This window comes from Tinamus guttatus, unplaced genomic scaffold, assembly GCF_059628265.1.
Source record: "Tinamus guttatus ecotype Peru unplaced genomic scaffold, ASM5962826v1 Tinamus_guttatus_pri_ptg000617l, whole genome shotgun sequence".
Taxonomy (NCBI): Eukaryota; Metazoa; Chordata; class Aves; order Tinamiformes; family Tinamidae; genus Tinamus; species Tinamus guttatus.
The window spans coordinates 1-15,636 of NW_028289151.1; the positions used below are offsets into that span (position 1 = coordinate 1).

The following is a 15,636-nucleotide window of genomic DNA, read 5'->3' on the forward strand; positions in this document are numbered from 1 at the left end:
GGGGTTCAAGGTGTCCCATGGTGGGGTCAGGGTACCCATTGAGGGGGTCAGAGTGTCCCATGGGGGCATCAGGGCACCCATGGTGGGGATCAGGGTTGTCCATGGGGGTCAGGTGTGTCCCATGGGGGCAGGGATCAGAGCACCCATTAAGGGGATCAGGGTGTCCATGGAGGTCAGGATGTCCCCATGGGGGTTCAGGTGTCCCATGGGGGGGTCAGGGCACCCATTGAGGGGGTCGGGGTGTCCCATGGAGGCACAGGGTGTCCCATGGGGGGCTCAGGGCACCCATTGAAGGGGTCAGGATGCCAAGTTGGGGGTCAGGGCACCCATGGTGGGATCAGGGTGTCCCATGGGGGTCAGGGTGTCCCATGGGGGCAGGGATCAGAGCACCCATTAAGGGGGGATCAGGGTGTCCCATGGGGGTCAGGGTGTCCCATGGGGGGCAGGGATCAGAGCACCATTGAGGGGGGTCAGGGTGTCCCATGGGGGTTCAAGGTGTCCCATGGCGGGGTCAGGGCACCCATTGAGGGGGTCAGGGTGCCAAGTGGGGGTCAGGGCACCCATGGTGGGGATCAGGGTGTCCCATGGGGGTCAGGGTGTCCCATGGAGGTTCAGGGTATCCACCGGGAGGGGTCAAGGCACCCATTGAGGGGGTCAGGGTGCCAAGTTGGGGGTCAGGGCACCCGTTGGGGGGTCAGGGTGTCCCATGAGGGTCAAGGTGTCCCATGCAGGTTCAGGGTGTCCCATGGTGGGGTCAGGGCACCCCATGGGGGATTCAGGGTGTCCCATGGGGGCGGGTCAGAGCACCCATTGAAGGGTCAGGGTGTCCCATGGAGGTTCAGGGTGTCCCATGGGGCGGGTCAGAGCACCCATGGGGGGGTCAGGGTGCCCTTGGGGCCAGGCTGACACCCAGGGCCACCCCAGGGTGCCCCCCGCACCTTGCCAGCCGGGGGGACAGCGGCAGCTGAAGGCCTCGCGTCGGCGCTGGGCACGCAGAGGCCCCCGTTGGCGCAGGGGTTGGTGGCACAGGGCACCAGCGCCCGCTCGCACTGGGGCGACCTGCGGGGACAGCGGCACCGTGGGCACCCGCCCGGGCACCCGCCCGGGCACCCGGGCCACCTGGGACCTGGCACGATGCCATGGGCACCCAGCAGGGCATGGGGGCCACCAAGCACCTGGTATGATGCCATGGGCACCCAGCAGGGCATGGGGCCACCAGAGACCTGGCATGATGCCATGGGCACCCATCAGGGCATGGGGGCCACCAGGGACCTGCTAGGAAGTCATGGGCACCCATGGGGAAGCAGTGGCCACCAGGGACCTGGCACGATTGCCATGGGCACCCATCAGGGCATGGGGGCCACCAGGGACTGCTAGGAAGCCATGGGCATCCATCCATGAGTGTCACCGGAGACTTGGCATGATGCCACGGGCACCCAGCAGGGCATGGGGGCCACCAGGGACTGCTAGGAAGCCATGGGCATCCATCCATGAGTGTCACTGGAGACTTGGCATGATGCCATGGGCGCCCATCAGGGCACTGGAGCCACCAGGTATGATGCCATGGGCACCCACTGGGGCACAGTGGCCACCAGGGACCTGCTAGGAAGCCACGGGCACCCACTGGGCGCAGTGGCCACCAGGGACCTGGCATGATGCCATGGCACCCATCCATGAGTGCCACCAGGGACCTGGGATGATATGATGCCATGGGCACCCATCAGGGCACCGGACACACAGGTATGATGCCATGGGCACCCATGGGGAAGCAGTGGCCACCAGGAACCTGGCACGATGCCATGGGCACCCATCAGGGCATGGGGGCCACCAGGGACCTGCTAGGAAGCCGTGGGCACCCACCAGGGAGCACTGGCCACCAGGGACCTGGCACGATGCCATGGGCACCCATCAGGGCATGGGGGCCACCAAGGACCTCGTAGGATGCCATGGGCACCCATCAAGACACAGTGGCCACCAGAGACCTGGCACGATGCCACGGGCACCCATCAAGGCACAGAAGCCGCCAAGCACCTGACACGATGCCATGGACACCCATCCACAGGTGCCACCAAGCACCTAGCATGATGCCATGGGCACCCATCGAGGCACAGAGGCCACTAGAGACCTGACACAATGCCCTGGGCACCCATCCATGGGTGTCACCAAGCACCTGACACGATGCCCATGGGCACCCACCAGGGCATTGGGCCACCAGAGCCCTGGCACGATGCCATGGGCACCCATCAAGGCACAGAAACCACCAAGACCTGACACAAAGCCATGGACACCCATCCATGGGTGCCACCAAGCACCTGGCACGACACCATGGACACCCACCAGGGCATGGGGCCACCAGAGACCTGGCACAATGCCATGGACACCCATTCACAGGTGTCACCAAGCACCTGTCACGATGCCATGGGCACCCATCAAGACACAGAGGCCACCAAGCACCCGAAACGATGAGATGGGCACCCACCAGGGCATGGGGCCACCAGAGAGCTGGCACAATGCCATGGGCACCCGTCCATGGATGCCACCAAGCACCTGGCATGATGCCATGGGCACCCACCAGGGCATGGGTCACCAGAGACCTGGCACGATGCCATGGACACCCATCCACAGGTGCCACCAAGCACTTGGCACGGTGCCGTGGACACCCATCCTTAGGTGCCACCAAGCACCTATCACGATGCCATTGACACCCATCCTTAGGTGCCACCAAGCACCTGGCAAGACGCCATGGCCACCCTCTATGAAGGTCCCCATGGCAGTGCCCACCCCGCCGCGGTGTCCCCGGTGTCACCCACCTGTGAAGGGCCGGGCGCAGAGGCAGCGGAAGGTGCCCGCCCCGGCCACGCAGGTGCCCCCGTTGGCGCAGGGCCTCGACACGCACTCGTCACCCTCCGTCTCGCAGCGGGCACCTGCGGGGACGGGCACACGGGTGGCACCAGGGACATGGTGGCAATGCCAGGTCTGGGGGGGGTGGTCCTCAAGACGGGCATGGGGTCCCCAAAGGTGACAGTGCCATGGCACAGGGTCCCCCGGGTCCCCAGAGAGGGTTAAGGGTCCCCACAGAGGTCTGGGTGTCCCCAGGGTGGCTGGGATGTCCCTGTGGTGATGGCAATGTCCCCAGGGTGGCTTGAGACTCCCCCCATGGTGGCCCTGGTGCCCTCAGGGTGGCACTCGCTGTGGCAGTCCCAGTGTCCCAGTGTCCCCAGGGCAGGTCTCAGTGTCCCCAAGGCGGTGCCAGTGTCCCCAGGGTGACCAGGTTGTCCCCAGGGTGACTGGGGTATCCCCATAAAAATCCCAGTGTCCCCATTAGGGTCTCCAGGGTGATTGGGACACCCCATGACAGTCCCAGTGTCCCCAGAGGTGTCCAGGTGTCCCCAAGGTGACCAGGTTGTCTCTAGGGCAGTGGGGACACCCCCGTGACAGTCCCGGCATCCCCAGGGTGGTCCAGGTGTCCCCAAGATGGTCCCAGTGTCCCCAGGGTGCCCAGGTTGTCCCCAGGGTGGTGGGAACCCCCCGTGACAGTGTTGGCATCCCCAGGGGGGTCCAGGTGTCCCCAAGATGGTCCCCGTGTCCCCAGGTTGACCAGGTTGTCCCCAGGGCAGTGGGGTCCCCCCTGTGACAGTCCCAGTGTCCCCAGGGGGGTCCAGGTGTCCCCAAGATGGTCCCAGTGTCCCCAGGGTGCCCAGGTTGTCCCCAGGGCAGTGGGGACCCCCGTGACAGTGCCGGTGTCCCCAGGGTGCCCAGGTTGTCCCCAAGATGATCCCAGTGTCCCCAGGGTGACCAGGTTGTCCCCAGGGCAGTGGGGTCCCCCCTGTGACAGTCCCAGTGTCCCCAGGGGGGTCCAGGTGTCCCCAAGATGGTCCCAGTGTTCCCAGGGTGCCCAGGTTGTCCCCAGGGCAGTGGAGACCCCCCATGACAGTCCTGGTGTCCCCAGGGTGCCCAGGTTGTCCCCAGGGCAGTGGGGACCCCCGTGACAGTGCCGGTGTCCCCAGGGTGCCCAGGTTGTCCCCAAGATGATCCCAGTGTCCCCAGGGTGACCAGGTTGTCCCCAGGGCAGTGGGGTCCCCCCTGTGACAGTCCCAGTGTCCCCAGGGGGGTCCAGGTGTCCCCAAGATGGTCCCAGTGTTCCCAGGGTGCCCAGGTTGTCCCCAGGGCAGTGGAGACCCCCCATGACAGTCCTGGTGTCCCCAGGGTGCCCAGGTTGTCCCCAGGGCGATGGGGTCCCCCCCGTGACAGTCCGGGTGTCCCCAGGGTGCCCAGGTTGTCCCCAGGGTGGTGGGGACACCCCCGTGACCGTCCCGGTGTCCCCAGGGTGCCCAGGTTGTCCCCAGGGCAGTGAGGACCCCCCCGTGACAGTGTCAGTGTCCCCAGGGTGACCAGGATGTCCCCAGGGCAATGGGGTCCCCCCCGTGACAGCCCGGGTGTCCCCAGGGTGCCCAGGTTGTCCCCAGGGCAGTGGAGACACCCCTGTGACCGTCCCGGTGTCCCCAGGGCGCCCAGGTTGTCCCCAGGGTGCCCAGGTTGTCCCCAGGGCGGTGGGGACACCCCTGTGACCGTCCCAGTGTCCCCAGGGTGCCCAGGTTGTCCCCAGGGCGGCGGGGACGCGCCGGTGTCCCCAGGGGTGGCCGTACCCCGGTAGCCCTCCTTGCAGGCGCAGCGGTAGCCGTCGCCGTGGGGGGTGCAGGTGCCGCCGTGCTGGCAGGGCCCCGACTCGCACCCATGGGTGCTGCGGGCGCACGTGGGGCCGGCCCAGCCCGGCTCGCAGTCGCACACGAAGCTGAGGAGAAGACGGTGGGCACCCAGGGGTGACGGGCACCCAAGGGTGACGGGCACCCAAGGGATGGGCACCCAAGGGTGGTGGGCGCCCAAAGGGTGGTGGGCGCCCAAAGGGTGGTGGGTGCCCAAAGGGTAGTGGGCACCCAAGGGCGATGCGCACCCAAGGGTGGTGGGGGCCCAAAGGGTGACAGGCACCCAGGGGTGACGGACACCCAAGGGTGGTGGGTGCCCAAAGAGTGGTGGGTGCCCAAGGATGACGGGTGCCCAAAGGGTGGTGGGCATCCAAAGTGCGGTGGGCACCCAAGGGTGACAGGTGCCAAAGGCCAATAGGTGCCCAAAGGGCGACGGGCATCCAAGGGTGGTAGGTGCCCAAAGGGTGACGGGCACCCAAGGGTGGTGGGTGCCCAAAGGGTAGTGGACACCCAAGGGTGATGGGTGCCAAAAGCCAACAGGCACCCAAAGGGCAATGGGCACCCAAGGGTGGTAGGTGCTCAAAGGGTGGTGGGCACCCAAGGGCGATGGGTACCCAGGGGTGGTGGGTGCCCAAAGAGTGGTGGGTACCCAAGGATGACGGGTGCCCAAAGGGTGGTGGGCATCCAAAGTGTGGTGGGCACCCAAGGGTGACAGGTGCCAAAGGCCAACAGGTGCCCAAAGGGCGACGGGCATCCAAGGGTGGTAGGTGCCCAAAGGGTGGTGGGCACCCAAGGATGATGGGTCCCCAAAGGGTGGTGGGCACCCAGGGATGACGGGCACCCAAGGGTGGTGGGTGCCCAAAGGGTGGTGGGCACCCAAGGGCGATGGGTACCCAGGGGTGGTGGGTGCCAAAGGCCAACAGGCACCCAAAGGGCAATGGGCACCCAAGGGTGGTAGGTGCTCAAAGGGTGGTGGGCACCCAAGGGCGATGGGTACCCAGGGGTGGTGGGTGCCCAAAGGGCGATGGGCACCCAAGGGTGACGGGCACCCAAAGGGCGACAGGCACCCAAGGGTGGTGGGTGCCCAAAGGGTGACAGGCACCCAGGGGCGACAGGCACCCAAGGGTGATGGGTGCCCAAAGGGTGAGGGGCACCCAGGGGTGACGGGAACCCAAGGGTGGTAGGTGCCCAAAGGATGATGGGCACCCAGGGGCAACAGGCAGCCAAGGATGATGGGGGCCCAAAGGGTGACAGGCACCTAAAAGGCGACAGGCACCCAAGGGTGGTGGGTGCCCAAAAGGTGGTGGGCACCCAGAGGTGATGGGAATCCAAGAAAGAAGGGTGCCCAAAGGGTGGTGGGCACCCAAGGATGGTGGGTACCCAAAGGGCGACAGGCACTCAAGGGCAATGGGCACCCAAAGGGTAGTGGGCACCACCACCTCAGCACCCAAGGGAGCAAGGGCAATTTGCCCGAAGACTGATGGGCACCCAAAGGCTGGTGGGCAGCACCACCCAAGGGACCAAGGGTGTCGGGCACCCAAAGGGTGGTGGGCAGCACCACCCAAGAGACCAAGGATGATGGGCACCCAAGTGTGGCAGGCACCCAAGGGTGGTGGGTGCCCAAAGGGTGACGGGAGCCCAAGAGTGACGGGCACCCAGGGATGATGGGCACCCAAGGGCAATGGGCACCCAAGGGTGGTGGGTACCCAAAGGGTGACAGGCACTCAAGGGCAATGGGCACCCAAAGGGTAGTGGGCACCACCACCTCAGCACCCAAGGGAGCAAGGGCGAAGGGCCCCAAGGGTGATGGGCACCCAACGCCACCACCCAAGGGACCAAGGCACCCAAGGGACTCCGTGACTCACCCGTCGGGCAGGTCGCGGCAGGCGCCGTGGGCGCAGGGGCCGCTGCGGCAGGGCTCGGCGCCCGGCTGGCAGAGCGGCGCGCGGGTGCCCGGCGGGCACAGGCAGCGGAAGCCGTTCTCACCGTCCACGCAGGTGCCACCGCCGCCGCAAGGCTGCGACGCGCACTCGTCGATGTCCACGTTGCACTGCGGGCCTGGGGACACGGCGGGGTGGGCACCCAGGGTGGCACCCAGGGTGGGCACCCATGGTGGGCGCTGGTCTAGGGCCACGGGCATCGTTCCCGGGCTCCACAAGGGCACCATGCATGGGGAATGGCCATGGGCATCCATGGTGGGCTCCCATGGTGGGCGCTGATCTAGGGCCACGGGCATCGTTCCTGGGCTCCACAAGGGCACCATGCATGGGGAATGGCCATGGGCATCCATGGTGGGCACCCATGGTGGGCTCCCATGGTGGGTGCTGTCCAGGGCCAAGGGCATCGTTCCCGGGCACCACAAGGGCATCAGCCATGGGGAATGGCCATGGTGGGTCATGGGCATCTCCCCAGGGCCCTGAGTGGGCACCATCCATGGGGAATGGTCATGGGCATCCATGGTGGGCTCCCATGGTGGGCGCTGATCTAGGGCCATAGGCATCGTTTCCAGGTGCCACAAGGGCACCATTCATGGGGAATGGCCATGGGCATCCATGGGTTGGCACCCATGCTGGGCACCCATGGTGGGTGCTGCTCAGGGCCATGGGCATCGTTCCTGGGCACCACAAGGGCATCAGCCATGGGGAATGGCCATGGTGGGTCATGGGCATCTCCCCAAGGCCCTGAGTGGGCACCATCCATGGGGAATGGCCATGGGCATCCATGGTGGGCTCCCATGGTGGGCGCTGATCTAGGGCCATAGGCATCGTTTCCAGGTGCCACAAGGACACCATTCATGGGGAATGGCCATGGGCATCCATGGGTTGGCACCCATGCTGGGCACCCATGGTGGGTGCTGCTCAGGGCCATGGGCATCGTTCCTGGGCACCACAAGGGCATCAGCCATGGGGAATGGCCATGGTGGGTCATGGGCATCTCCCCAAGGCCCTGAGTTGGCACCATCCATGGGGAATGGACATGGGCACCCATGGTGGGCACTCATGGGTTGGCCCCCATGATGGGTGCTGTTCTAGGGTCATGGGCATCTCCCAGGCCCTGAGTGGGCGCCATCCATGGGGAATGGCCATGGGCATTCATGGTGGGCACCCATGGTGGGCGCTGATCTAGGGCCATAAGCATCGTTTCCAGGTGCCACAAGGGCACCATTCATGGGAATGTCCATGGACATCCATGGTGGGCACCTATGGTTGGCATCCATGGTGGGTGCTGCTTGGGGCCACTGGCATCACTTGCGGGTACCACAAAGGCATCATCCATGGGAATGGCTATGGACACCCAGGGTGGGCACCCATGATGGGCGCTGATCTAGGGCCACGGGCATCGTTCCCAGGCACCACAAGGGCATCATCCATGGGGAATGGCCATGGTGGGTGCTGTTCTAGGGTCATGGGCATCTCGCCAGGGCCCTGAGTGGGCACCATCCATGGGAATGTCCATGGACATCCATGGTGGGCACCTATGGTTGGCATCCATGGTGGGTGCTGCTCGGGGTCACAGGCATCGCTTGCGGGCACCACAAAGGCATCGTCCATGGGGAATGGCTATGGACACCCATGGTGGGCACTCCTAGTGGGTGCTGTTTCATGGTCATGGGCATCTCCCCAAAGCCCTGAGTGGGCACCATCCATGAGGAATGGGCATCCATGGTAGGCACCCATGGTGGGTGCTGCTCAGGGCCATGGGCATCACTCCCTGCCACCACAAGGGCATCATCCATGAGGAATGGCAATGGGCACCATGATGGGCAGGCATGGTGGGCACCCACGGTGGGTGATGCTTGTGCCACAAGGGCATCGCTCATGGGTGCCATGAGGGCATCATCCACGGGGAATGGCCATGGGCATCTACACTGGACACTCAAGGTGGTCACCCATAGTAGGTGCTGTTCTGTGGCAGACATCACCCCAGGGTCCCAAGTGGGCACCATCCAGGAAGAATGGCCATGGGCACCCAAGATGGGCACCCATGGTAGATCTGCACAGTGGGTGCTCCTCAGGAGCCATGGGCATCTCCCCAAGACCCTAAGTGGGCATCATCCATAAGAAACGATGGTGGGCACCCAACGCGGCACTACTGTGCATGATGACCACAGCCACCACCATGGGCATCTGCCAAGCGCATCTCCCCAGGTGGCCATGGCATCTCTTGGGCGCTGGCCATGGGCCAGGGGCACCCCTGGGTGCCCACCCACCTGTGAAGCCGGGCTTGCAGATGCAGTCGTAGCGGTTGATGCCATCCTGGCACACGCCATAGTCGCAGGGGTCACTGGCGCAGTCGTCGAAGTTCACCTCGCAGTTCACGCCTGGCACAGGGGGCACCGCAGGCGTCACCCGGTGCCACCTCTGCCACCCTGCCCGTGTCCCCACTGCACCCAACGCCGTGCCCATCACCCAGCCCGTGCCCTGATGGGACACCGGGACACCCACACCATGCCCATCAAGGTCTCTGTGTTCTGGGGGGCCACCAAGCCATCCAGCACCATGCCCACCACCCTTGCCCTCCTGATGGGCCTCCATCCCACGTGGTACCGTTCTCATCACCTACCTCATCCTGATGGGCCTCCATCCCACATGGTGCCATTCCCACCACGCATGCCATCCTGATGGGCACCATCCTATGTGGTGCCATTCCCACCACCCATACCCTTCTGATGGTCCTCCATACCACGTGGCACCATTCCCACTGCCCTCCCCTCTCAAAAGAGCCATGGTGCCACCCAGCACTGTGTCCATCACCCATGCCATCCTGATGGGCATCCATCCCACAAGGTGCCATTCCCATCACCTACCTCATCCTGATGGACCTCCATCCCACGTGGTGCCAGTCCCACCATCCTAATCTCTCCAACGAGCCCCTGTGCCACTCAGCACCATGCCCATCACCCATGCCATCCTGATGGGCCTCCATCCCAATGTTGGGAATGTGGTGCCATTCCCGACACCTACCTCATCCTGATGGGCCTCCACCCCACATGGTGCCATTCTCACCACCCTCCCCACTCCAACGAGCCCCTGTGCCACAGAGCACCATGCCCATCACCCATGCCATCCTGATGGGCCTCCATCCCAATGTTGGGAATGTGGTGCCATTCCCAACACCTACCTCATCCTGATGGGCCTCCATCCCACAAGGTGCCATTCCCACCACCCTTCCCTCTCCAGCGAGCCACTGTGCTACCCATCACTATGCCCATCACTCATGCCATCCTGATGGGCCTCCATCCCAATGTTGGGAATGTGGTGCCATTCCCAACATCTACCTCATCCTGATGGGCCTCCATTCCACGTGGTACCATTCCCATTACCCACGTCATGCTGATGGGCCTCCATCCCACGTAGTACCATTCCCACCAGCCATGCCATCCTGATGGGCCTCCTGATGGGCCTCCACCCCACAAGGTGCCATTCCCACCACCCTAACCTCTCCAACAAGTCCCCGTGCCACCCATCACCATGCCCATCACCCATGCCATGTTGATGGGCCTCCATCCCACATGGTGCCATTGCCACCACCCTGCTCACTCCAACCAGCCCCCGTGCCACCCAGCACCATGCCCATCACCCCTGCCATCCTGATGGGCCTCCATCCCACGTGCTGCCATTGCCACCCCCCTCCCCACTCCAACGAGCCCCCGTGCCACCCAGCACCGTGCCCATCACCCATGCCATCCTGATGGGCCTCCATCCCACGTGGTGCCATTCCCATTACCCACCTCATCCTGATGGGCCTCCATCCCACGTGGTACCATTGCCACCACCCTAACCTCTCCAACGAGCCCCTGTGCCACCCAGCCCCGTGCCCATCACCCCTGCCATCCTGATGGGCCTCCATCCCACGTGGTGCCATTCCCACCACCCATGCCATCCTGCCGGGCCTCACCCGAGGTGCCGGGCGGGCAGACGCACTGGTAGTGGTCGATGCGGTCGATGCACTTGGCGCCGTGCTGGCACGGGCTGCTCTGGCACTCGTCCAGCTGCGCCTCGCAGCGGGCGCCCGTGTAGCCGGGCGCGCAGGCGCACGCGAAGCCGCCCACGGCGTCCACGCACGTGCCGTGGTGGCACGGGTCCGGAGAGCAGTCGTCCACGTCGCGCTCGCACTGCGTCCCTTCGAAGCCTGGGTGGGTGGGGGGCGCCCATGGGTGGGGGGCACCCGTGGGTGGGGGGCATCTCCAGGTAGGTGGCATGGGCATGAGGGGACACCCATGGGACAGGGGTGCTGGCAAAGGGGCATCTATGGGATCATCAATGGGCATTGGGAGGAGCAGAGGGGGCACCCTTGGGTGGGGGGCACCCATGGGTGGTAGTGGGGGGGATGCCCTTTGGGTGGGAGGTATCTCCAGATAGGGCTCATGGGCATGTGGGGACACCCATGGGACAGGGGTGCTGGTAGAAGGAGCACCCATGGGAGCATCGATGGGCATTGGGAGGAGCAGAGGGGACACCCTTGGGTGGGGGCACCTCCATATAGGACACATGGGCATGTGGGGACACCCGTGGGACAGGGGTGCTGGTAGAAGGAGCACCCATGGGCACATTGATGGGCATGGGGAGGAGCAAAGGGGGCACCCTTGGGTGGTGGTGGGGGGGACGCCCTTGGGTGGGAGGCATCTCCAGGTAGGGCGCATGGGCATGTGGGGACACCCGTGGGACAAGGGTGCTGATAGAAGAAGCACCCATGGGAGCATCAATGGACATGGGGAAGAGCAGAGGGGGCACCCTTGGGTGGGGGGACACCCTTGGGTGAGGGGGCACCTTTGGGTGGGAGGCATCTCCGAGTAGGTGGCATGGGCATGTGGGGACACCCGTGGGACAGGGGTGCTGGCAAAGGGGCATCTATGGGATCATCAATGGGCATGGGGAGGAGCAGAGGGGACACCCTTGGGTGGGGGGACACCCTTGGGTGGGGGGCACCCTTGGGTGGGGGGCATCTCCGAGTAGGTGGCATGGGCATGTGGGGACACCCGTGGGACAGGGGTGCTGGCAAAGGGGCACCCATGGGTGCATGAATGGGCATTGGGAGGAGCAGAGGGGGCACTCATGGGTGGGGGAGCACCTTTGGTTGGGGGGGACACCCATGGGTGACGGGCATCCATGGGTGGGGGGGGCACCTCCAGGTAGGTGGCATGGGCATGTGGGGACACCCGTGGGACAGGGGTGCTGGTAGAGGGAGCACCCATGGGAGCATCGATGGGCATTGGGAGGAGCAGAGGGGGCACCCTTGGGTGGGGGCACCTCCATATAGGACACATGGGCATGAGGGGACACCCGTGGGACAGGGGTGCTGGTAGAAGGAGCACCCATGGGTACATTGATGGGCATGGCGAGGAGCAGAGGGGGAACCCTTGGGTGGGGGGCACCCATGGGTGGTGGTGGGGGGGACGCCCTTGGGTGGGAGGCATCTCCAGGTGGGTGGCATGGGCATGTGGGGACACCCATGGGACAGGGGTGCTGGCAAAGGGGCACCCATGGGAGCATGAATGGGCATGGGGAGGAGCAGAGGGGGCACCCTGGGATGGGGGACACCCATGGGTGGGGGGCACCTCCAGGTAGGTGGCATGGGCAGGTGGGGACACTCGTGGGACAGGGGTGCTGGCAAAGGGGCACCCATGGGTGCATGAATGGGCATTGGGAGGAGCAGAGGGGGCACTCATGGGTGGGGGGGCACCTTTGGGTGGGGGGGACACCCATGGGTGGGGGGCATCCATGGGTGGGGGGGGTACCTCCAGGTAGGTGGCATGGGCACGTGGGGACACCCGTGGGATAGGGGTGCTGGTAGAGGGAGCACCCATGGGAGCATCGATGGGCATGGGGAGGAGCAGAGGGGGCACCCTTGGGTGAGGGGCACCTTTGGGTGGGGGGGACACCCTTGGGTGGGGGGCATCTCCGGGTAGGTGGCATGGGCATGAGGGGACACCCATGGGACAGGGGTGCTGGTAGAAGGAGCACCCATGGGCACATTGATGGGCATGGGGAGGAGCAAAGGGGGCACCCTTGGGTGGGGGGCACCCTTGGGTGGTGGTGGGGGGGATGCCCTTTGGGTGGGAGGTATCTCCAGGTGGGTGGCATGGGCATGTGGGGACACCTATGGGACAGGGGTGCTAGTAGAAGGAGCACCCATGGGAGCATCGATGGGCATTGGGAGGAGCAGAGGGGGCACCCTGGGGTGGGGGACACCCATGGGTGGGGGGCACCTCCAGGTAGGTGGCATGGGCATGTGGGGACACCCATGGGACAGGGGTGCTGGCAAAGGGGCACCCACAAGCGCCTTGGGTGGAGGAGGACATGGACAACAGCAGGGGAACCCTGGGGTGGGGGGCACCCTTGGGTGGGGGGTATCTCCGGGTAGGTGGCATGGGCATGTGGGGACACCCATGGGACAGGGGTGCTGGTAGAAGGAGCACCCATGGGTGCATCAATGGGCATGGGGAGAAGCAGAGGGGGCACCCTTGGGCGGGGGGCACCCATGGGTGCCGGGGGACTCACCCTCGGCGCAGCGGCACTCGTAGCCGTTGGGCCGGTCCAGGCACTTGGCGCCGTTGTGGCACGGGGTGCTGGCGCACTCGTCGATGTCCGTCTGGCACATGGGGCCCGCGAAGCCTGGCACGGCCACCCGCGTCACCCGCGGGCCCCACCGTGTCCCCAAGGCACCCACGGCCCCCGGCTCCTGCGTGCTGGTGTCCCCAGGGGGCTGCTGTCCCTGGTGTCCCCAGGGTGCCCGGTGTCCCTGAGATGCCCGTGTCCCTGGTGTCCTCAAGGAGCCCAGTGTCCCCAGGGTGACCAGTGTCCCCAGGGTGCTCATGTCCCTGGTGTCCCCAGGGTGATCAGTGTCCCCCAAGACACCTGGTATCCCTGAGGTGTCCCTGTTCCCATGTCCCTGGTGTCCTCAAGGAGCCCAGTGTCCCCAGGGTGACCAATGTCCCCAGGGTGCCTGGCATCCCTGAGGTGCCCATGTCCCCGGTGTCCTCAAGGAGTCCAGTGTCCCCAGGGTGCTCGTGTCCCTGGTGTCCCCAGGGTGCCTGGTATCCCTGAGGTGCCCCTGTCCCCAAGTCCCTGGTGTCCTCAAGGAGTCCAATGTCCCCAGGGTGCTGCTGTCCCTGGTGTCTCCAGGGTGACCAGTGTCCCCAGGGTGCCTGGCATCCCTGAGGTGCCCGCGTCCCTGGGTGTCCTCAAGGAGCCCGGTGTCCCCAGGGTGATCAGTGTCCTCAGTGTCCCCCAAGACACCTGGCATCCCTGAGGTGCCCCTGTCCCCATGTCCCTGGTGTCCTCAAGGAACCCAGTTTCCCCAGGGTGCTGCTGTCCCTGGTGTCCCCAGGGTGATCAGTGTCCCCCAAGACACCTGGTATCCCTGAGGTGTCCCTGTTCCCATGTCCCTGGTGTCCTCAAGGAGCCCAGTGTCCCCAGGGTGACCAATGTCCCCAGGGTGCCCGGTGTCCCTGAGGTGCCCATGTCCCCGGTGTCCTCAAGGAGTCCCCAGGGTGCTCGTGTCCCTGGTGTCCCCAAGATGCCTGGTATCCTTGAGGTGCCCCTGTCCCCATGTCCCTGGTGTCCTCAAGGAGTCCAATGTCCCCAGGGTGCTGCTGTCCCTGGTGTCTCCAGAGTGAACAGTGTCCCCAGGGTGCCTGGTATCCCTGAGGTGCCCATGTCCCTGGGTGTCCTCAAGGAACCCAGTGTCCCCAAGGTGCTGCTGTCCCTGGTGTCCCCAGGGTGATCGGTGTCCCCCAAGATGCCTGGTATCCCTGAGGTGCCCCTGTCCCCATGTCCCTGGTGTCCTCAAGGAGTCCAATGTCCCCAGGGTGCATCCTGGTGTCCCTAGGATTCCTGGTGTCCTTGAGATGCCCGTGTCCCCAGAGTGCCATGTCCCTGCTGTCCTCAAGGAGCCCAGTGTCCCCAGGGTGCCATTCCCCCCTGTCCCTGTTGTCGCTGAGGTGCCCAGTGTCCCTGGGGTGCCCGGTGTCCCTTAGACTCCCGATGTCCCCAGGGTTCCCGATGTCCCCAGGGTTCCCGGTGCCCCCAGGGTTCCCAGCATTCCCGGTGCCCCTGGAGTTCCCGGTGTCCCCAAGGTGTCCCCAAGGTGTCCCCCGCTCACCGGCCGGGCAGGAGCAGCTGAAGCCGTTGACACCGTCGCGGCAGCGGCCGCCGTTGACGCAGGGGCTGCTCTGGCACTCGTCCACGTCCAGCTCGCAGAAGGTGCCACTGAAGCCTGCGGGTCCCCGTGTCACCACCGCGCCCGGCCGTGCCACCCCCCTGCCCAAGGACACCAGGACACCCCGCCAGGAGGTCACCCCGCAGGGCCAGTGGCCGTGCCAAGGCCAGGGGACGGTGCCAGGTCCCGTGCCAGGCGCTGGGGACGGTGGCAGTCGCGTGGCCGGTCCCGTGCCAGGCGCAGGGGACCGTGCCAGGACAGGGACCCCCTGAAGCGGGGCCAGGGGACAGTGCCAGGACAGGGGACCGGGCCAGCTCCCATGCCAGGGACAGGAGGTGGCAGCCACCCCGTGCCACGTCACCTACCGAGGCAGGGGACCATGGCAGCCCAGGGACCTGTGCCGGGTCCCATGCCAAGACAGGGGACGGTGCCAGCTCCCATGCCAGGGACAAGAGACAGTGACAGCCCCACTGCCAGCTCCTCTACCAACACAAGGGACCGTGCCAGGTGACACAGAGGGGACAGGAGCTGGCAGGGCAGCTGGCACGAGGTTGTCACCAAGACAGGGGACGGTGCCAGGTGCCGTGACAAGAAAGGGACCGTGCCAGGTGCCACAGGAGGGACAGGAGCTGGCATGAGGTTGCCACCAAGGCAGGGGACGGTGCCAGGTCCTACACCAGGACAAGCCACAGCAGGACCAGGGGACGTCACCAGGAGCTGAGGCCGAAGCCAGGGGCAGATGGGGCCACCAGGAGCCTCCGGGTAGCGGATG

The 15,636-nt window shown here is 65.6% G+C and overlaps 1 protein-coding gene across 1 annotated transcript in view; it reads right to left on the reverse strand.

The window, feature by feature from the left end:
* Window positions 1-938: 938 nt before the first annotated feature.
* The window catches only part of NOTCH3 (notch receptor 3), a gene marked incomplete at its 3' end in the record, with an annotated part of 30,364 nt that continues 15,666 nt past the window's right edge, over window positions 939-15,636 (reverse strand). Inside the window, 9 exon segments of the mRNA XM_088535138.1 lie at window positions 939-977; window positions 980-1,059; window positions 2,807-2,924; window positions 4,647-4,792; window positions 6,569-6,761; window positions 8,914-9,024; window positions 10,602-10,835; window positions 13,205-13,318; window positions 14,808-14,921. Of these exon segments, the coding sequence (XP_088391264.1) occupies window positions 939-977; window positions 980-1,059; window positions 2,807-2,924; window positions 4,647-4,792; window positions 6,569-6,761; window positions 8,914-9,024; window positions 10,602-10,835; window positions 13,205-13,318; window positions 14,808-14,921 (1,149 nt within the window).